Source organism: Symphodus melops (assembly GCF_947650265.1).
Source record: "Symphodus melops genome assembly, chromosome: 6".
Lineage (NCBI taxonomy): Eukaryota > Metazoa > Chordata > Actinopteri > Labriformes > Labridae > Symphodus > Symphodus melops.
The window spans coordinates 16,654,180-16,676,635 of NC_136696.1; the positions used below are offsets into that span (position 1 = coordinate 16,654,180).

The window sequence follows — 22,456 nt, forward strand, 5'->3', positions numbered from 1 at the left end:
TATGCCATGAAGAATTAAGGCAGTTCTGAAGGCAAAAGGGGGTCCAACTCGGTACCATTAAGGTGTACCTAATAAAGTGGCAGATGAGTGTATATAACAAGGAGCTTTTTTTTTTTTTTTTTTTTTTTTTACAGATTTTGGCTATTTAAGCAATACTTTTTTCCTCGTTTCAAGAACGAAATGAATAAAAGTTATTCAATTTTTCCAAACTTTTTTGATATATATATATATATATATATATATTTAGAGGTTTAGAAACAGTATAATGGACTAGGCCAAATCAGGCCATTTCTCTGACAGGCCTTACCTACTGTTCATCAGCAGTGACAGCATTTTATGTACTAAGCAATAAGAACTAACGCAGCTCTCATTTATCCTGATTATACAGTCATTTCTATATTTAACAAATGGAAAAGACAGCTTTGATTCTGGCTGTTATTTGCAGAGTATAAAGATGACCTTGGGTCTAATGAGATAACTTCATAATGTGCTTTCATTTATGAATCACAAAACTCACCACTGTAGAAAAGACATTACAGCTTCACACACAAACACAGTTAAAGCAAGAGTTTCTTAATTCTAGGGAAGTCTCACAATAATAAGAGTCCAATTTACTAAATTACAAGCAATAAATTACTTCACTTTTTTTCTTTCTTTTTTTTTTTTTTTTACAATTTTAAGCTATATTTTCTTCTCCCTGTTTTAAAGAAACGTTTAGGCAGTTTCCCAAAGCTTCTAAAAATAGAAAGTCAGATGATAAAATCGGATTTGAGCAGCTGAGATTCAGGTGAGTTTAAAACTCATTTTAAGACTTTCTATGAGAACAGATTACAGCTGTGTTTTCTGAACATGAGCTCTGGAGAAAAAATAGACAGCCTAGATACCTTTTATTCACAGTGAGTTTAATGTAAACGGTAGAAGGGCTGCTCTTTTTTTTATATATTTTTTTGGTTAATATGACGTCCTTCAAACAAGCAAATTGTGAAGTCTGTTCCAGGTTGTTCATGCGCAGCGACGCCTCGCCACGAAAAGCAAAATGGCCACATGGTCGTAGTAACCTTCAGCTCTGCTCTTTGGATTCATCCTCTGCTTTTTCTTCCTTGTTTGACCTGGAAGTCTTTAAAGCGACACGTATCGAGTGTCTGTCCTTGTTAACCAAACAAACCAAAAGAGCTTCATTAAAGGAGGTGGACATTGTGCAGAATAAATGAGAGTTTGCGTAATAGTGTTTCAGCCAGTGACGGACAGCTTCAGCTAGCACATGGTCCTCAGTTCATTTAGAAGTAGAAGGTACATGTCGGTGACATACAACGTTATTACGTTTATCCTGAGAGAATACATCGTAATATGCCTAAAAGAACCCCCCCCCCCACCCCCGATTTTTTGTTTGAATAACATAGTCATATTTAGAAGGGCAAAAAAGACATTTTTTTAATCCAGATAAAGTGCTTTAGAAGAGGATAAAGTGGGTTACACAGCACACATTGTGTACTGAGAATGGACTTTCCCTTTACAAACAATACACTTGCTACAAAAAAAATGTACAACACAGAAATTATGAAGAAAAAAATAATCACACTTACTCTCTCCATGCGTGGACCAGATGCAGATGGTGGAGACAGACAGCATCAGAGCCCAAAACAAGGTCGGTGTGTCAGATCTCATGTTCTTTAACATTATTCCTCTTCCACAAAAACAAAACAACCTTAGGCTAAATGCAGTGGCTATAGTAGCCTGCACACCTTTATAGAAAGAAATCTTTAAAAAAAAAAAAATAAAGGAGAAAAAGAAATGGTAGGGAACAAATGTAGCCCAAAATTGCTACTCTGTGGTAGCCTACAAATGCGTTGTTTGCTATTGTAGGATGATTGGCTCTATCGATATTTTTTTTAAAAAGCCTACGTATTATTGAATGTGTATGCTTATAAATCGTAAGAACAAAGGATTCCAAAAACAACAACAAAAATGCTAAAACAGTCTGCTATTTTTGCCAATCACAGGATACTTTGATGTCGGTCGGTATGGCACACAAGCCAGTGATTTTTCCGGATAAATGATGGTAATCCCCATCTTCAGTCTCCATCTCTTGAAAACAGCAGTGCGCCTACAGTGCTATCAGGCCCGGGTGTTTTCAACAAGAAATCTGAAGATTAAAATGTATTTTTCAGCAACCTTTAACCAGCATTGCAAATGAAAGCCAGTGTCGTTTCTCGTATGAATGCCTGTGTGTTATATTAAGGGGAGGAGAAGGGGTCTGTAAAAACGCGTCCAGATCCACAGGGGTGGTGGCTGGGAGGCTGAAAATGAATGAAAACCCCCTTTTTTCGCTTATGCCATTCAACTATCAAAGAGGCTATCGATCCCCAGCGGTGAGAAGTCGTTTTTTTAAACCGATCTTCCAGCCTCCTCTCGCTCGGACTTTAGCTCCGCAGTCAATCCGGATTTGCAGCTAAAAAAGAAAAACAGCAGACTTGTGCCACGCAGGAGAATGGGTCTCCAGCTCTCTCCAAGCAAGACGACCTCGGGCTGCTGGGTGTGAGAGAGAATAAACCCAAGAAGTTGTCCTTTTTTTTTTTACGACTGTTTCTTCTTTTGAATGTATCCTCTATAAACGAGAGTATGTAAATCCAGGGGGGGCGATATCCAAGCGGTTCGCCCTCGGTAGCAGCAGCAGCAGCAGGCTGTGTGGGTCTCCGCTCCTCCGTGGAATCTCTGCTGTAAACAAGAGTCGGCTTCTCTCACTCAGAGACACATAGTGCTACGGATAAGGTGGCCGGGGGAGGGCGAAAACGCGGAGTGGATTTGAACCCTCGCGTCCACCCAGAGTCAACGAGATTAAAGACATGCTGAACTATTTGTCCCAACGAGTTTCAGGTCTTAGAAAAATGTAGCCTCCATGTTGTCAATTCAATAATAATAATAATAATAATGTAATTTATATACTGTGGGGATGACGTGGGTGGATCAGGTTTCTAGTTTTTCTTTTTATGTCTGTGGTTGTAACAAAGAATCTGATTGGACGAGAGACATTTCATGGACTAAAGACTCTCAAGGTGATCGGTACTTTGATAAAACTAACTTCGCCTTTTGTGTAGTTCGAGCTCTTACCTCGAGAGAAAAAAAAAACTTGCCAACAGATGTGTCGTGCAATAAGAGTTGCACAACATATGAGTGCATGATTTGTAAATCCAAAGTTTGTCTAAAAGTAGCTCGACGTACAGGCCTAGACCAGGGCCCAGGGTCTCCAACAGGTAGCTCGGGAGCTGCCGTAGTAACTCGTGGGCAGGTTTTCAGTAGCTGGCCTATAGGTTGACTGACTGTGTTAAAAATTAACAAACAAAAAAATCAGAGGACAATAAATATACCCCTCATCACTATTCATGTACTTGGCCCATAAAAATAAGTGTAAAACAGTGATGTTTTCTGGGACATTGATGTGAATTTTCAGTAGGCTAACATAACTATGTGGCATGATAAGCAGTGTCAAATATTCCTGTTTTTTGGGGCTTTGATTTGCTTTATTTTTCCACACTTGTACAAAGTAGCTTAATTTAGCTGATGTGTGCTATCTAAATAAATGCAATTAGCTCATGGCCACTTTCATTTGTTTAAAGTATCTCAAAGGTTGGAGACCTCTGGTCTAGACTAACAACTCTGAAGGGAAATGTTTAGTGTCCTTGCCTAATGGTGAAGTTTGAAGTTGCTACTTGTGTTGGTAGAGCGAATTATGTAAAGTGTTACCTGGCGTGGCTTATTATATATGTTCTTCTTTATGCTGCATTTAGTCTAAAAGGATCATACAGAACTTAATGTCATACTGCTGTCTACTACTGTCATATATGCCCCTGAAGTCCCAGAAAGAACAAAATATAGCCTATAGGTATCTTGTGCGCACAAGATAATTATCTTTACGTTTTGGGATTTTAGGGGCTCCATAAAAAAGTTATTCCTTAGTATTAAGCTATTTGTTAGTTTTCATAGGGTTATCTGTGAGTTATCATGTGGTTCCCAACCTGAACCACCTTTTTAATACATATTTTCATAGTTGATCTTCTTTATTTGGCTATTGTTATGTGTTTTTTGAATCTTGTCTTTTAATTTTCATGTGTTTTGTGAAGCACTTTCGTTTGCCTTGTTGCTAAAATGTGCTGAAAAAAACTGCCAAGACAAAAGGTTGCGAAATGATTGTCTTGGACCGAAACACAATTTGGGAACATAAACTAGGCACTGATTATACTTAAATTAATTGTTACTCTTTACATTAATTAAAACAAACGTCTTTCATTGTCCTGCTATGAAAAAATTGTATCTGCAACATATAAGTACTGTATCATGTGAAATAAGATGTGTGAAATATGTGTGAAATAAGATGGAGAGCAGCACATGACACCACACTGACACCCTAAAGGGTCTCTATCAGACATTGCAGTTAAACAAACATTGTTTCAAACAGTATTATCTGTGTTCGAAAATGCACACCTGCCCATCAAGAAGATTTTGTCTTTAAGAAAATACCTTTAAGTTTAGGAATTTCTTAAAATGTCTATTAAATGCAGTCAATTGTCAGCAGATGTGTGTTTTTTCAGTGCATCATTAAGTGACATACACTAATGCATTCATTAATAAAATACAGTTTCTTTATCCTGACTCTTTTTCGAAAATGATGGCTTCTTGTCTTACAAAATTTCCTGTGGACAACTGAGCACAACCGTGCACTAACCGTGTTAGACGAGGCAACAGGCTGTGTGGGATTAATTTCTTCCGAGATTTCAACCTTTGACTGAATAACTTTGTGTCTCAGGTGCTTTATGAACTATTACATTTTTTACAATGTCTGACAATTTTGATGGCAGGAATTTTGAATTGCCTTATTATACACATAAAGTAGCTCAACATCTGTGATTTAATATTGTTAAACTCTTTAACTCTGGTTGTTGACAGCTTAATATACACCATCAAAGTTGTTTGGAGTAATGTTAAGGATTAACCATGGCTTAATAAACACAGTTTATTTCTTGTGTCAATTGAATTGCAACATTTGAATGGGATTATCAACATTGTTTAAATCACTTTAAAAGTTGTGCCGTTTTTTTGCTAACATGTTTTATAGCTTTGTGTATGATTATCAAATCTATTTGGAAGTAAACAAAATAGACTTACATTTTCTACAGACTGTTCACTGGCACAAAGTGTTGAATAGACTATTTGGGTTTAGTAAAAATAAAAATAAAAATAAAAAACAGAAAAGAAAAGAAAAGGCACTTAATTGAAGACTAATCCTGGGAAACAACGAGATGAGAATGAGGAAAAAAAGAGGACAGCAACAACTGATTAAGAAAAAAAATGTTGAAATGATATGCTAGTCTTTGTTTATCTGGTTCCTAAAATACATTTCACATTATTCTGTAAATAATCAGTTATTTCACAACAAACAGGAATATTTGTCCAACTGAAAATGACCATTGAATCTCTGTAGAACTTTCCTATAGCCATTAAGAGCAAATTATTTACATCCAAATACCATTATAATAGCCTTAGATTGGACCTTTCCTGGGTGTTCTTGAAATACAACTAACACATTTCATCAGCTAAACGGCAAAGTTGGCCCTGTAAGTGATTTCATTTTACTTAAACTTATTTGATTACTTGCGTATGGGTCAAAACCATAGACTGTAAATATTACAAAACAGGACTTCTTTCAAACCTCATGTACCGTCATCACTATTCTGTGCACCGGAGCTATACCATAGGTTACACTGCATACGACCGTCACAGGTCCACAAATAAAACCCGACATGGAGCCTTGTTCTGGAGAGGAGTTTACTACCAGCGTTGCGTTCATCCATCCCGCACATACAACAGGAGCAGCTCGTACAGTGTGCGGGGGCGTCGCTGTTCATCCTCTGTAAGGAATCACCTCGCACACAGGTGCGTAACGCCTAACTAAAACGTGGATCGTTACATTCATTTCAAGTGTTTTTCTTAGGACTACAAATTGTCCACAACATTACTTCTGTAAATTACAGCGTTAGATTGTACCTAGTATTATTTTGGGTTTGAAGCTATTCAATTAAGATCACGGTGTTTGTGAAAATGATGTGAAAATATCAGTAAAGAGATTAAGCCTAAATGAAATCTCCAGAATACTCACCACATCATTGACGATATCAGTTCATTCATTCCTAATCAACATGTAAATTACACTTAATTGGAATTAAAAACAAAACTCTAATGTAAGCAAACGTTGTTTAATATCTGTTTTCAGAGGAGAAGCCTAAGTGATGAAAAAAATTGCAACATATCCACTTTGTATATTTCCACGGAGGATTTAGGCAATGAATACGAGCTTATTATTTTAAGGAGCTGGAACTGCCTCAGTACACCATATTCAGCTTGCTACAGGCTGTTAGGTTGGCTGGCATATGCTTCAGTGTTCATGTATTGCCCTCTACTGCCAAAAAGGAGGCATTGCAGTTTGAGCAGAGAAGCTAGACTAAAATTTGGGTATAAAAAGGGAATTCAGTTTGAAAACGGGTTCATATACCAAGAAAAAGAAAACTAGAGTACTGGACCATATTTGGGATTTCGTAAGTCCAAAGATTTATCACACAAAAGTTTAATCTAGCAAGTCTGTGGGAACGGCTCTCCAAACGATTTGGAACTCAAAACAAAAGAGATTGTCGAAAATTACATGTAAACAATGCCTGCAAGAATGCAAGCTGTTATCAAGGCCAAAGGAGGCCGTACAAAATCTAAAGCTTTTTGGTTATTATGTTTGAAAGAGGACTAATTTGTGATTTCAGTTTGTTATTAGCCAAATATATATATTTTTTAAATTCTAAAAACGTTTTTGAAAGATTTCTATAATATTTATGTTTTCTTGACTTTATGACAAGTGGTCTAATACAGCACTGTACTTATTATATTTACATTTTTAGGGTTTAGGGTGGCAGTCTTTCTTTCTTTGAAAAACAAATGAACACTAAAGGATTCCATCTGATCCAAGGATAACACAGAGTTTGTTGCATTTTTTTATGAACACTTGCAATCACAAAACAACAAAAAATAGTTATTCTAGTAAATCTATATCTTGATTGACTTTCAACAATGTTACCTTTAAAACATAATAAAATAATGGTAAACACTTTAACTGACAGCTTTTTGTTAAGAAGGAAAACGCTTTCTCAGAGTCTTTGCATTGCTTTGTCCCCTCAGTGCTTCATATATGTAGAGAGGCAAAGGTGCTTCTAAAGAAAGTACGACAATGTTAAATGATTACACAATTAAATAACATCAAGTTGAGCTTAAGGTACTGAAAAGGTCTGAGTGAATCAACTACATAAATTGAAAATGTTTTTGTTTACCATGATTGGAAATTTAGGAGAAAACGGTTCATCATCAACAGGATAAAGACTTGGTGGAAAATTAAATTCTGACATCAAGATCAGAATTTGAGGTTTTTAAGATGGTCTTAAGCTTGGTCTGTTAGAAAGAGTTACAACCACTGTGCCTCAACTTCCTACTTCAGTAACTCTTTCATTAACATACTGCTGGTCAGTGATTGGTGCAAATAAAGCATATAATTCAGAATCAATGTGTGGAGAATACAGGTCACGTAGGAGTGTGCGTAAATAGTCTGTGCAGAGAAGAGGGTTGAGAGGAATTTGCATAAAAAGGAGTTTGTGTATACTTTGGCCGATGTACTCAAGTTAACACTATAGTTTTGTATTGAGGATAATGTTCTTTTCCTCAAAAAGAACAGGGTCCTTGCCTGTCTCTTCCTCTTTGTTCTCCTCAAATACCCCCAGTATATCCCAGGATCGAGGAATATACTGGTGACAGAAGGCTAGCCCTACCAGCCAGGACACTGCAACAATAGATATCACAGAGGAGACCATGGCCAGAGTCCTGTAGGGGAAGTACTGTGTGATTACCCCGTCCTCCTCTCTCCAGCCAGGGTACAGGAGGAGAGGAGGGATCCCAAGCACTGGCTCCCCGCTCAGCCCACGCAGCAGCAGTCCCACTAGATAACCACTGATAGCACCGTAGCTGTTAGCCTGGCTGAAGTGCAGCACACAAATGAGTTGCGGGAGGACTAAACAGTACAGGAGGTCTCCGCTCAGCAGCCACAAGGCGAACACGCTGTCGTCACCGAAGGCCAGGCCTGTTCCCGTCAGGCCGACCAGCAGCACACTAACACGGATCACCCGCTGCAGCTCCAACTCTGACGCCTGTCAGGAAAACGATGAAGAGGGCAATAAAAACTGAGTTACCGTGAATAATGTTGAACAAAACACACACACGCACACTCGGGCACAAACACACACACCTGCTTCCTCAAAGTCGTCTTGTATATGTTTTGCGTGAACATAGATGCTGAGGACAGCAGCACAGAGTCCATGGAGGACATTACTGCTGCAGCCACAGAACCAATGCCTAACACTGACAACCAGTTGGGTGTGAGGTTTTGCAGGGCCAGTGGCAAGATCTTCCCTGCCTCCCCTCGTTCAAAGGGAGGGGGTAGACCATACGCTGTCTGGTTCCAGTCTTAGAAGAAAGGAGAGAAAGAGAGGGGAGGAGGTATAGAGGTAGAGAAAGAGATAGACAGGGTCGAAAGGAAAAGAAATAACGGGGGGAGAAGAAGCTTTTTAAGATCATGGTGATGGCATAAAGATAAATTAATGAATAAATTGAGCACTTGGGAGCAGGAGGCTGGATGTTTGAAACTGGTAAATCAGTATGACATGCTAACCATAACCACACACACATACATGTGCAAACCATGCTAAATCTGTCCACTGATTATCTGTTACCTTACTGTGAGAACATGTGAGCTTTGACTAAAAAAAAATGTGCACAGCTGAGAGTTAGCTACTGATCTTCATTTATACATTTGAGTGTGTGTGTGTGTGTGTGTGTGTGTTAGTCTCTGTGTGTGTGCTCAGTGTGTGTGTAGATAATCTGCTATGTTTGTTACAGACATATTTTATATTACTATTTGATGTTTTAATTGTAACCGAGGGACTGCAGATGTAAACTAGCTCTGAGCTAACTCTGGTGCAACACATCAAATGGCAACATTTGATGTGTTGACACAAACATTTTGACACAAACATTTAATATTGTACATGGTCCCATTACAAATAAAGTTAAAGTTAAATGTGTACCTGCAGAAGCAGCCACCACTCCAATGACAACAGAGGGGATTCCCATGATAAAAACTGTCCCTGCAGCAGCAAAACAGGTGATCTGAGCCTGAGCTGAAGATGACGCAGAGAGGATCCTCTGGTAAAGAGCCTGATATGCCAGTCCCCCTAAGGCCTGCGAGAGACACACAGATGCAAAAAAATCCACAAGATTTCCAAGTTAGCAACTTGAGTATGCAGTTTTCCCAAAAGACAATCCTAACATTAAAAGGGGCATGCAGGGTTTATGGAAACTGCAGTTAAATAATAAATAATTTGGCAATTAAGTGCCATTCTTGTCCAAATATTTTTTTATTATCTATGAGCAATTATGAGCTTTGGTCCAGTGATGATCAACAGGTTTTCAAGCATGGTAATTTTTTAAAAACTTTTTTTGTTTGCATTTGTGAAATTGGTACATCCATGGCTGTGGTACTTCCATCATCTAACTCAGCAACTAACACAGAGACAAATATTTGAAATCTAACCAATAAAAGCATCTCATCCGCCCATTTTCCTGCATCTGCCAGCTCCAGCTCTCCTAACCAGGATTGTCCATTGGACTGGTTGAGGTAGGCTTGACTTTGAGATAGGTCTGTTACTGCAGGACTTAGCAGCAAAAAAGGAATACAGAGCCACTGAAACAGAGACAAAAAAAAACACCTGTTCAAGCAAAACTAAGCAGAAGTAAAGTTCTCTACTTGATTGCTTCAATACTATTTCTTTTGTATTGTTAATTTATTCATTTGTCTTATTCAGGTCTTCTTATTGCTGTTGACTTGACTTTATTATCCTCCTTCTGTCACCTCTAACTCGTCCTATTATGTCACGTGTGCTTCCTTTTCTTCGTTTCTTACCAGGCTGACGAAGACGAAGGAAAGCTGGATGATATCCGTGTATGCAACAGAGTAAAGCCCCCCTAAAAATGTGTAGATAATAGAGACTACTGCCGAGATAATGATGGAGAGGGCAGACGACAGTCCAAGAATTACGCTCATAGTTCCACCTGGAATTGACAGAACATTAAAGAGGAGAAATTAGATGGACTAGTATTATAGTGCATATCTTAAGCTGGTCTATAAAGACTAAGATACTATTACCCACCCAGAGCAGCAAGGATACAGGCCACCCACAAAATATCACTGACCAAAGCAGGAAGCAGGAGTATTGCAGTGAACATGTTGCCATAGCGATGTTGAAACGGGTCCAACATGGTGACGTAGCTCTTCGACCTCATTGGTTTTGCGAAAAACAATCCTCCTTAAGAAGAAAACAGGACAAAAATGACAAACACTTGAGTTTAATTTAAAGTTTGATTTAAAGAGTGTAAATGATTCACTAACTATTCTGTCAGAAGCAACTACAACAACTTTGAAAACTTTGATAATAGATGAAAAATCTTTCCAACAACAACATTATAAGCCAAAGTTACAGCTTAAAGCTCCTTTGAACAGCTTCAAGCTTGTGTGGATGTTTTTGGGCCTCCAGTGGACAAAGCAGTGCATCTTCATTCTTTGCTGATCATGTCCTGTAAATGTGCAAAAAACCTTGGTGTCTTGTTTGACAGCATACCAACATTTTGAGCAGTACACAACAAAATGTCTACCGTCTTGTTTTCACCAGCTTCGAAATATTTCAAAAACTCCATCAATTGAGACTGCTGTATTACGTTTTCACTTGCCTGAACCAAAAATCTATAGATCGACTCCAGCTGGTACAGATGTCAGCTGCCAGGCTTTAAACCTGAACCAGACAGCATGACCACATCACTCCTGTTTTAGCATCCTTACACTGGCACCCTGTGTGTTTTAGAATTGATTTTAAGATTTTAATGATTACTTTTAAAGCTCTTCATGGTCTTTCTCCCAGCTATTTATGAGACCTTTTACTGCAATACCAACCCACTTGCAAATTGAGATCCTCAGGAAGAGGTTTTCTGTTAGTTCCAAACTCAAAACTCAAAGGGATAGAGCTTTTGATTTTAGTGTAGTATAGATTGTTAGGCAAATTTCAGTTTTTTAAATTACTTTAAAAGCATTGTTTGTCTTTGAAAAGGATTTCATATCTTAAATTGGTTCTTATTTCTTAATCTTGACTGCAAGACCTGCCATTTGTGTCACAGTCATTGAAAAAAACAAAGGCAGTAGACCCAATTGCACAACTAAAAAAACTAAACTATTTATTTTCTTAAACAAAAAGTTCAACTAAAAAATCCTTAAGGTCAAACTCAGGGAATCACAAGCAGACCACAACCATACTGACAACTAACAACAATGATTTGACGACACAAGGGAAGGAACACTGAGACCAAATAGAGTACAATGGTAATTAAACACAGGTGAGGACAATCCGGGCAATCAGAAGAGGAGGGAAACACACAGAGGCAGGAATGAACGTAACACAAGAAACACTGAGGACAACTACAAAGTAAATCACTGAAGACACAGACACAGAACTCAAGAACAAGACACAAGAACATGAAATGACCAAATAAAACTGAAAACCCTACAGACTGAATTAATAAACATTTACACACAAGGAAAACACTCGTGAACAATACACACTTAAACAAGACAAGAAATCTAAACACCAAAATAAAAAAACTAAAACACACCAAATCATGACAATTTGTTTTTGCCATCCTTGTAAAGCACTTTGTGACTTGTTTTTGAAAAGTGCTCTATAAATAAAGATTATTATATTACGTATGTGTAGGTAGTGCTTTCAGCCAAAAATGTCACCCTCAATCTTTTAACAGTCAAAACGTATCACTCACTGTGAATCTTTGCCAAGGAAACAGTCAACAAGTCTGTTACTCCAGTGTGCCGTAAGTCACTTCGTCGGTCACCTACCCCTTAGCAATATATAACAAATACAGTATAACATGCCAAACTCAGAACGCACACTCAGCCTGTGGAGGGATAGGTCATATGAGATAGCTGTCATTGTCTTTGTTCACAGAGACTCCAGACTGCAGTGGATTTCATAGAGCAACACAAGCTTTCATGATTGTGTTACATTTCATTTTGCATTTGCAGCTCTGTCCATATAGTCTTTAATATGACAACTGTTTAATAATATCATAATTAGAGCTGCAGCTATCGAATATTTTAGTAATCAAGTATTCTATCGAATATCCCGTCGATTAATCGAGTAATCGAATAAATAATACTTTTGCTTAATTAAGGTTTAACTCGTCTTGGGTCGTCCCTACAAACCTGCTTCTTTGCAGTTACCGTGGTAACGCCTGCTTGTTACAGCCAACCACCTCTGCTCTACAGCTGCTGACACTCACCATATTACTGACAGGGTCCCAAATTCACTTTCTGATTCACTGGTCAAGGCGGCAGGTAGATGAAAAATACAGGCCAAACACGTTTTAATGGCTGAAATAGCAAATACTGTTTTGTGTAGCCTACACATCTGTTACAGTACATTTAATTGAGAAAGCATTATGTTCTGTTGACTCAATCACAGAATCAATCATTATGTCAGATAAGGAAATTGAGAAACTTTAAATATATATTTGCTAAATTATTATTCCACAAACAAGTTCTGTCTTGATTTAGCTTTGAAGACATCAGACATTTCATATTATCAGCCTGTATATTGTTAAAAGTGTATCTCTGTCTGCTCCTGCAGCACGCTCACAGAGACCATAGACATACGTTTGCAGCTATCGTGATGTTAGCTGCAAACACGGAGAGAGTGAACGGAGAAAAGCCGACTGTTTGACCGGATCACGTGTTCCCGACTCGGTCGTATGGATCACGGATCAACTGTGTGCTGACTAAAAGTTAAAAGGGGCAGGCCGCGCTCGCGTGTGCGTGTGTGTGTGCGTGTGTGTTAGCGCTGAAGTGTCTGTGTGTAAGAGAGAGGAGCAGGTAGCTGCAGCTACATTAAACGTGTTTTATACTCATACCAAAGTTTTGATGACGCAAAAAAAAACTTAACGAAGCCTCGAGGCAGCGAAAATTCCACGATGAATTTTTGAATTTGTATCGAATTATTCGAGTTATTCGAGGAATCGTTTCAGCTCTAATCATAATTAGTTGTTTTTTCAAGGGCAGCATATATATATATATGTGTGTGTGTGTGTGTGTGTGTGTGTGTGTGTGTGTGTATATATATATATATATATAGACGAAATGAAGAAGGAAATCCTGAAAATCCTGAAATTATCTGCGAGTGCGGATATGAACTGTCAATGTTTGTAGATAGTCAGAAATGAGAAAAAAATAATGTCTGTTAAACACAAAAACAGCCCAGCTTCATCAGCTTGTATCTTGATCTCCACTCAATGCCCTATATCTGGGTCTGTGATGGCGTTATTAGTCATGGCTCATGACTAATATGCAGACGAGCAGTTTCTGCTGCTCATGACATATGAAGCAGAGAAATGCTACAATGACTTGCATCCTTGTAGCATTTCTCTGCTTCATATGGCAAACCACTACATTATTACTAAAACTACAAGTTCAATAAAAATGAAAACATTCTGCTATTCATACGTGTAATTCTGCACTTAAGACCTCAAAAACTGTTCAGTTAACAAGTGAAAAGTAATATGCACTTTCTGTCAGGTGGCAGTAAAATGTCCCCTATTTCAAGTTGCAGCTACTGCAAGATCAGCACATACAGTGGGTACGGAAAGTATTCAGACCTCTTTAAATGTTTCATTGCAGCCATTTGCTAAAATCAAAAAAGTTCATTTTATTTCTCATTAATGAACACTCAGCACCCCATCTTGACAGAAAAAAACAGAAATGTAGAAATGTTTGCAAATCTATTAAAAAAGTTAAACATCACATAGTCATAAGTATTCAGACCCTTTGCTGTGACACTCATATTTAACTCACATGCTGTCAGTTTCTTATGATCCTCCTTGAGATGGTTCTGCTCCTTCATTGGAGTCCAGTTCTGTTTAAGTCAACTGATTGGACTTGATTAGGAAAGGCACACACCTGTCTATATAAGACCTTACAGCTCACAGAGCAAATGAAAATCATGACGTCGAAGGAACTGCCCAAGGAGCTCAGAGACAGAAGTGTGGAAAGGCACAGATCAGGCCAAGGTTACAAAAGAATTTCTGCAGCACTCAGTGTTCCTAAGAGCACAGTGGCCTCTATAATCCTTAAATGAAAGAAGTTTGGGATGACCAGAACTCTTCCCAGACCTGGCCGCCCAGCCAAACTGAGCAATCGTGGGAGAAAAGCCTTGATGAGAAAGGTAGAGAAGAACCCAAAGACCACTGTGGCTGAGCTTCAGAGATGCAGTAGGGAAATGGGAGAAAGTTCCACAAAGTCAACTATCACGGCAGCTCTACACCAGTCGGGGCTTTATGGCAGAGTGGTCCGACGTAAGCCTCTCCTCAGTGCAAGACATAAAAACCAGAGTTTGCCAAAAAACACATGAAGGACTCAAGACTATGACAAAAAAGATTCTCTGGTCTGATGAGACCAAGATTGAACTTTTTGGTGTTATTCTAAGTGGCATGTGTGGAGAAAACCAGGCACTGCTCGTCACCTGCCCAATACAATCTTCACAGTGAAACATGGTGGTGGCAGCATCATGGTGTGAGGGTGTTTTTCAGGGACAGGACGACTGGATGCAATTGAAGGAAAGGTGAATGCGGCCCAGTACAGAGCGCTCAGGACCTCAGACTGGGCCGAAGGTTTACCTTCCAACAAGACAATGACCCTAACCACACAGCTAAAATAACAAAGGCCCAATTGAGCATCTCTGGAGAGACCAGAAAATGGCTGTCCACCAACATTCACCATCCAACCTGACAAAACTAGAGAGGATCTGCAAGGAAGAATTTCAGACGATCCCCAAATCAAGATATGAAAAAGTTGTTGCATCATTCCAAGAAGACTCATAGCTGTACTAGCTCAAAAAGGTGCTTCTACTCAACACTGAGCAAAGGGTTTGAATACTTATGATACATGTTATATTTCAGTTTTTCTTTTTTTTTAATACATTTGCAAAAAATTCTACATTTCTGGGGTGCTGAGTGTACATTAATGAGAAATGAAATGAACATTTTTAATTTCAGTAAATTGTTGCAATGTAAAGGGGTCTGAATACTTTCCGTACCCACTGTGGGTGCAGCTAATCAGACTGATGTGAGCGGGGAACCATAAAGCCAAAGCAGGTGTAGCGCTGGGAGCTGCATGCACCTCGTGAGCACTTGCAACGAATCATAATCTTCAAAGACAGATATTGTCAGTTCTATTACATCACAATTCTGTTTGTCTGACTGAAAAAAAGATGTTGAAGGCACTACTGGTTCAGTAAAAGTTATTTTAGTCCTGATTTATCTGCCTGAAACGTTGCCATTTTGACTAAGAACTTCTGGAAAGCTGTTGCTGAAGATTCTGCACATGTACTTCTTCTATGTGAGTGAAGAGACACAGAACCTGGTCTCACAGCCAAGAAAGTTCCATTGAAATTATAGATAATCATTTGTGTCTTAACAGAGTTGGTGATTAACTACTTCACAGTTCATTTAAACAGGGGTCACGTGGTTTCAGGGATGTCGACACCTGCATGTAGGGACAAACTTTTTTTCAGCCATACGGACATAGTGTTGAAGACATGAGACACGTGTTCGCTCACTCGAAGGAGTTTGCAGAGTAAAGAATGATGAAAGTGGTATCCATTTAGACATGTCTGAACAATACATTGGAAATATAGCTGGCTTGTCCCCTTCTAGCTCATCATCTCTCTAGGGAGAGCATTGAACTAGGTCAGTGTGAGAGCGGGTATTGGAGGAGAGAGGAAGAGTTGACAGCTTCTCTCCACAATCAGACTAATAACAGCAAATTGCACTAAGCTGCAAAGCTTAATGTGCAGGTTTAAGTCTGTAATATCATTACCGTGATATCCTTACTGAATCAGATCAAACAGAACCCAAAGCATTCTTTATTCTGCATATAGTCCAATGCACAATTGGATTGATAAAGCCGGATCAAACACTGAAAGATAAGCAGCTAAGTTGTATGAAGGTGCGCTCTGATAAAGGACTTGTTAGGCTGTAGTTTGCTTTATAAAAATGCTGCTCTGTAGTTCTTTTTTTTTTTTTCAAACCTACCAGTATTGTTAGTATGAATTGTCATGAATTCATTCATCTTGGTAACTTTATGAATGTATAATTTAAATCCGTACACCATCTAAGAGTAACTATTCTCAGTTTAAGGAGCTGTCACCATATCTAGATAAAACATCTCACAGCAGCAGGGCTATATTTGGATTGGAGCCCACTGTCTGTTGTAAGAGAAGGTTTACTGAGAAAGAAATATATCGTCTGACATTTATGAGTCAAGCTAATGTCTTCTTTCTAGCCTTATTGAGATGTACTTAAGTAGAAAATAATTTGTAGGCTGTACCTAGCAGAACACAAGCAAGTTTGTTAACTGAGAAACTTTGTCAGTTAGCTATTTTCAGTGATTGTATTGTAATTCTATTGCTGTGATGTCTGACCATATATTGTAAAAATAATCCAGTCTGTTTCGTGATTTTATCATTAGACTTAGACAGCAGAAACAACCCCCACCTAACAGGTACTTTATTTGTACTAAGTTTAAAAGACATATCAACGTGTCCCCCAGATAACCCACGATTGCCTTAACATGCTTTTCAGTTGAACTAAATTCTGGCTAAAGCCTTAAGTTCTTTACAAAAACTTTTGTCTTTTGTCTGCCAGAAATCTGAAATTGTAGATTTAATTTGTTTGACCACGGTTTGACCTCGACCAGGTCATTGCAAGCTCTTTGTGAAAATGAAAGCATCTGTGGATCTACGCACTGTAAGTTGTTTCTACAATACTTTGGGTGTCATCTCGACAAAGCTAATTTTGAAGGCAAACAATGCACAAGTGAAGTATCATCCTGTGTTGCTTCAGTATAAGCTGAAAAAACAACCCAAAAGGTGCTGCTACATACCCAATAAAGAAAAGGACATTTTGTTGTAGGTACTTACCCAGAACAAAATTGATAAGATATGCTGGAGGCCCCAACGCCCAGATGAGACCTTGAGTCGGAGAATAAACAGCCTCAGCAGTTCCCATAATGTAACCTCCACCAACCCATGTTGCTGTAAGACAAGCACAGAAAAGAATCTTGTTGAGACTGTAGCGAGACAGGGAGGATTAGTCAATCACAGTAATGTACACCTATAAAGTACTGAACACACAAATATAATGAATAGTTCTACCTGTCATGGTGAAAACCCCGACCAGGGTGTTGATGTTGCGCCCACCCACCATGGCTACTTCGCTCTTGCTGCCGACACATGTTTTCTCCACTTTTTTGGACTTTCGAGACGCCCAAATCCCAATTACCAGGATGATGATGTAAAAAAATACCACCGCCACCAGTCCAGGGACATCCACTGCCATGATAGTCTAGTGACACAATGCAAAATCCAAATATTACATTAAAATATAACATAAAACACAAAATGTTCCGTTGAGTATATAGCTGTTAAACTAGAGTCACACCCACAGTTTAAGCTGTCAAATAATCCCCAATGGCAGAACCATCGTTTTATCTTGCTACCGCGTAAAAATGCAAAAAAGTCTCAGATTAACCTTGACAAGCTGAGGATGGGCACTGCAGAGCCCTGCCACTCATCCTGTATACAGGGATACTCAACATGGAAAATATCATGTAGCCAAAATCAGACTACGACTGGATAATCTTTGGGAATTGTGATAATGAAAAATTTGGTGTTGTTGAGTTTTTTCAGTGAAGGATACATTTCTTTAAGCTTGTCCCCAATCATTGGCTTCAGTATTTTTCCACTAGAACAAAGTGTTTTTTCCCCTCAGTAAGGTTAGAGCATGATAGTGCTGGGGAAAAAAACAGTTTAATTCATGTGTGATAAATTACAGGCAATTGCCTTGTGAATAAATTGTGATTTTCCTGGAAAATGCTATGCAATCTCATGCTGATTGTAAGGATTAAGTGTAAATACAGGTGTTTTATTCTGGGGTTACCAGTTGTATCATTATAGAAGACTCCCAGAAAAGAACTACTACATTTAAAGATTTTTAAGGAAATCACAGTGGCACAGTTATCTTTGGAAAATGCTGAAGAAATGTAAACAGTTTTAGAATAAGGGAAAAAAATGGGGGGATAGCAATGACCACTGCACTGGGTCAAAATATGTGGAGGAATCAGATGTTCTTCCAGGATAAAAACAGTTAATACAAAAGGAAGGAACTGTCCAGATGAAAATGAAAGTTTAAGAAGTTGAAGGTGTAAAAAGGCAGTCCAAACTGAAAGTCCAAAGCCCTCTGATGTTGTATAAAAATCTTTTAATTCACAGGGATATGTCAACGCGTTTTGACTGCCGAGTCGAGTTGTATTTGTGTAACTCTGTTTAGGTTGTGGTATCGCAGTGACTTGATGCTTGTTGGCCTGTTTATTATACTGCAGATTGTTTAGGACGATTTACTTGCTGGTTAGTTAGCGTAGGTCAATAGCTTCAGAATCAGAAAAAGAATCGGAAAGACTTTTATTAATCTCAGGGTTAAATGTTTTCGTTACAGTTGCTCTAACACACAATAAAGAAGTAGAAAAAAAGTCATGTACAATTAAGATATCAACATAGTAAGAAATGTGAATAAGTTAAAAAGCAATAAGTACAATAAATACTGAGGACCATTATGAATATTTTCCTCACCTTTCCTCCCTTAAACAGATATGAATTGTTGGTAGATTGACAAGCAGGGTTTTTTTTTAATCCATAAGAAAATTTTACATTTATTTGAAGGTGCTATACACCATGTAGTTTTTATTTATAAAATATGTTGAAAAATGCTTATTAGATTTATTTTAAACATCAATCATAGTTATTATAGCTTTGGTAAAAGGCAATATGTTTAAGACCAAATGTATTCATGCCCAATTTTGGTGTAAAAGATATAAACCACTTATTTTAGATTAAATTAATATTTAACTATCCCATATAAGTACAACCTGTACTCTCCAATAATGTGTCACCACCCTCTCAATTCTCAAATTGTTGGGGGTGGAGCAGTTTTAATTTAATGAGGTAATATCCTCTACAGAAAAAAAATACATTATATTATATACCTAATCCTTAATATTTACAGTCTATGACCTAAACACGTATCTAGTATAGCATATAGCCTTCCTCAGTGTACAAACACAATGTGTGCTAACGTTACAGCATTACAACATTCATATTGTCCTCTATTGGTTGGGGGGGGGGGGGGGGGAGAGCGTGCGTCCTCTGAAACACCATACTCACGTTTTTTCTCCTCTCAAAATGAAACGACTCGAAAACCCAAGGCAGTCTTTACAGATGACTAGTCCATCAGATGGATCTATGAGAACATGTGTACTGAAACATGTCTATTTATAGTTTAATCTCGCTTTCAATGATAGATCACCTTACGACCATCGCATGTCATTATGCTACTAATTTTAAGATCAGCAAATCATAATTAGGAGCAATGCGTGTGTCATCTATACAGTTATCGATACACGTTATTGAATTATTGTTTTTTTATTTGTAAACAGCTTATGATAAGGCTACAGCCTAAGCGCTCGTCCTCACAGGCTGAAATTGCACCGCAGCTGCATGCCACATTAAACCAGCTTATCTTTTACTTTAACCGAAACCACAGGGAGAAAAAAAAAACGCGTAATATTTACACAACCACTGCAATTTACTCCCATAAATTCTCCTGATCTGACAATAAAATGAGTCATATGACGTTTTTTAACCAATGGACACGAAAAGACTGAACGGTGATGTGTCGCTAAATTGTCATTGTGTTTGTTAGCTCACTAACCTTTGTGTAGAGTCGGGGTCTCGTCCGCGCATCTGCTGCGTCCCCGACAGAGCCGTATTGTTAAAGCCTCGTCCGCTCACTTCTTCGCTTTTGTCTCCTCTTGAAACGTGACACCTGGAAGAGTCGCGTTCAGCGCCGTCTACACCGAGACAACGTTTTCAAATAGAAGTGTCGCTTCCTTGGCCATCAAATAGCGGATTTGGGTCTATTGGGTGTCTCCAACATGTTCATATTCTGGATCAAGAAATCTAAAGCGCAGAGGCCAAAAGATTAAGATGCGACTGTCAAGCGTTTCGCATAATTTGATTGAAGCAGAGGTTCAAAATCGTTGCAAACAGTTGCAGTAGCACCACTTTGTCTTGAACGTAACCTGGAAGAGAGGCGCTAATAAATCACAGGGTTATCTATGGTGCAGGGCATTTACCTGTAACAAAACACACGTGATTCTCGCGCAAAGTTTAAAATGCAGTTTTAGGCCCACTGTAAAACGTCTCCTGTGACGTGTTTTCCACCCACTCTTTTGTAACCGATGTGCCCGAAAGGTGACACCCCCAGCAGCGCAGACCCGAGTTGTGCAACCATGAAGGCTGTGTGGAGTATCTGCAACTTTTCAGACCCTTTATACAACATAGAGAATAGCCTAAGGCTTTGTCAAGTGCAAATACGGAAATGTAAAAGGGACTTGTCAAAAAATCTGAAATGGTAAACATGTTAATTATAGTAAAATAATATAAAGGTTTGATTGCTCAACCTGAATTATAATATAGTCCTTTAATCACAAAACCTATATTATTTAGACCTACATTTATAGCCTACATTGTTTAGTTGAATTTAATGTAAAAACAAAAGAAAAGAGAGAGAAGAAAGTGACATGTAAAAAAGTAATATGTACAAACAATGAATGAGATCATATAAAACATGTTCTCTTACTTTCTATATAAATGTAACATACATGTCCGAAAATGAGTGGGAAGAAGTACACCCTTATTTAATCCCACCTCTTCTCCATTAATTCATACATTTTCTATTAAAAGAATTTGTGTTTTTATATGAAATACATGTTACCATACAGTTTTACCATAGTCCCATATGGGCTACAAAAAGTATACAAGAACAACATACATATTGTGCACACGTGCATGTGCAAACACCCACATACTGTACCCTTAAAAAACTATCTAACTATTTTCATGTGAACACATTGTTATTTGGGCATTCAAGAGCGACTATAGAGTACAAAACATGTTCACAACTGATGATGAAAGTTGCATTAGAAACTGGACTCTTGATTTGTGTGATTTTAATTACTTGTGTCTCAAAGTCATTGATCACATGTTTATAAAAGACCATTTTCTTGAATACAGATATGTCACGTTTGCCCACATTATTAGTTAGTGGGACAATCAGACAACTTCAGGCAGTAATAAAGCCACCAAGTGTTTATATGTTTTGGAAGGGTAGTCTATTTCTAATGAATTAAGACACTATTTTAGATGTAACGAATTACTTGTGTGATGTTACTTTCATTGTCCAATGAATCCTAACAGCACAGAAAATGTGCTATTGGCTACCTGGTATCTTATAATGGAGAGATGATGTACACTGAATTTTTGAATCTGCAATGTGAAGACTTTGACCCCAAGCATTAGGATATACTTTGTGCATGGTCATAGTCCCTGTCTTTTTTAAATAACTTGTCATAAATGGATCAAATAGCATACAGCTGAAATATGATCCTTACTCTTTCCTTATTAGAAGGCAAACTCAAATTAACCTAAACGTTCTTTTACCTTCTTAGGGTGTTTTGAATTACAGTGACCAACAGGTGCAAGGGCTGAACAAAGGCTGAGATGACTTAAATTAAGAAAAGCAATCAGCAAATTTAGAAACGCAGCAAATTCCAAAGCGAATGTCCAAAACAGCTGAAATGCACTGCAAGTGAAACAAAGATGCAACAAAAAGCTGACAATGCATTTGTTTTTGAATTTGCGTTTCTGAATTTGCTGTGCGCTTTTCAGTCATTTTAGCCATTGCAGAGCACTTGCACATGTTGGCCACTGTATTGAGGGCACTTGAGAGATGAGAGGATATCTCAGCTAAAGCTGGTGAGGATAGTTTGAATCCCTTTTACCAAGTCTGAATTTACTACCGAGCCCACACTACATTTCTTACACTTTTCAAAATCTTTAAGGGGATTTCCCAATGAAGGACAACATGGCCCTATTGTTGTACTTTGTCATACATCATTTGGTTTCTTAAGCTATTGCCTAACTATAATAAAAAAGAGTCCTCTCCTTTATTTAAAGAAACATATCAAATTCTTCTTTCTACAGAACCTCCTGGTGGTTCGCTGGCTCATGTGTATCTTGAAACCTTAACGGCTTGGTTGGAGTCCAGCCTGGAATCTCTTAGCAACAAAGGAGGAAAAAAATCAGCTTCCAAT

General features: G+C 38.2%; 2 protein-coding genes across 3 annotated transcripts in view; both read right to left on the reverse strand.

The window, feature by feature from the left end:
* igf1ra (insulin-like growth factor 1a receptor) overlaps positions 1–2,808 on the reverse strand; it is a 67,408-nt gene extending 64,600 nt beyond the window's left edge. The window contains exon 1 of the mRNA XM_079347190.1: positions 1,584–2,808. Coding sequence (XP_079203316.1) covers positions 1,584–1,677 — 94 coding nt within the window. The 5' untranslated portion in view covers positions 1,678–2,808. The remainder of the gene's footprint in view (positions 1–1,583) is intronic.
* Positions 2,809–7,018: 4,210 nt separating this feature from the next.
* On the reverse strand, positions 7,019–20,551 carry LOC306826079 (high affinity choline transporter 1-like). Of its 2 annotated transcripts, XM_079347160.1 has the most exons (9): positions 20,014–20,551; positions 17,403–17,592; positions 17,169–17,282; positions 10,290–10,445; positions 10,043–10,191; positions 9,674–9,823; positions 9,168–9,321; positions 8,330–8,547; positions 7,019–8,231 (listed from the first exon to the last, which is right to left on the reverse strand). In XM_079347160.1, exons 2-9 carry the CDS (start codon positions 17,584–17,586, stop codon positions 7,716–7,718), a joined length of 1,641 nt encoding a protein of 546 aa, XP_079203286.1. In that variant the 5' UTR covers positions 17,587–17,592; positions 20,014–20,551; the 3' UTR covers positions 7,019–7,715. The 2 variants fall into 2 exon arrangements, with proteins under 2 accessions (XP_079203286.1, XP_079203287.1); XM_079347161.1 differs by lacking the exons at positions 17,169–17,282; positions 17,403–17,592; positions 20,014–20,551 and adding an exon at positions 14,045–14,134.
* Between the last annotated feature and the right edge of the window lie 1,905 nt (positions 20,552–22,456).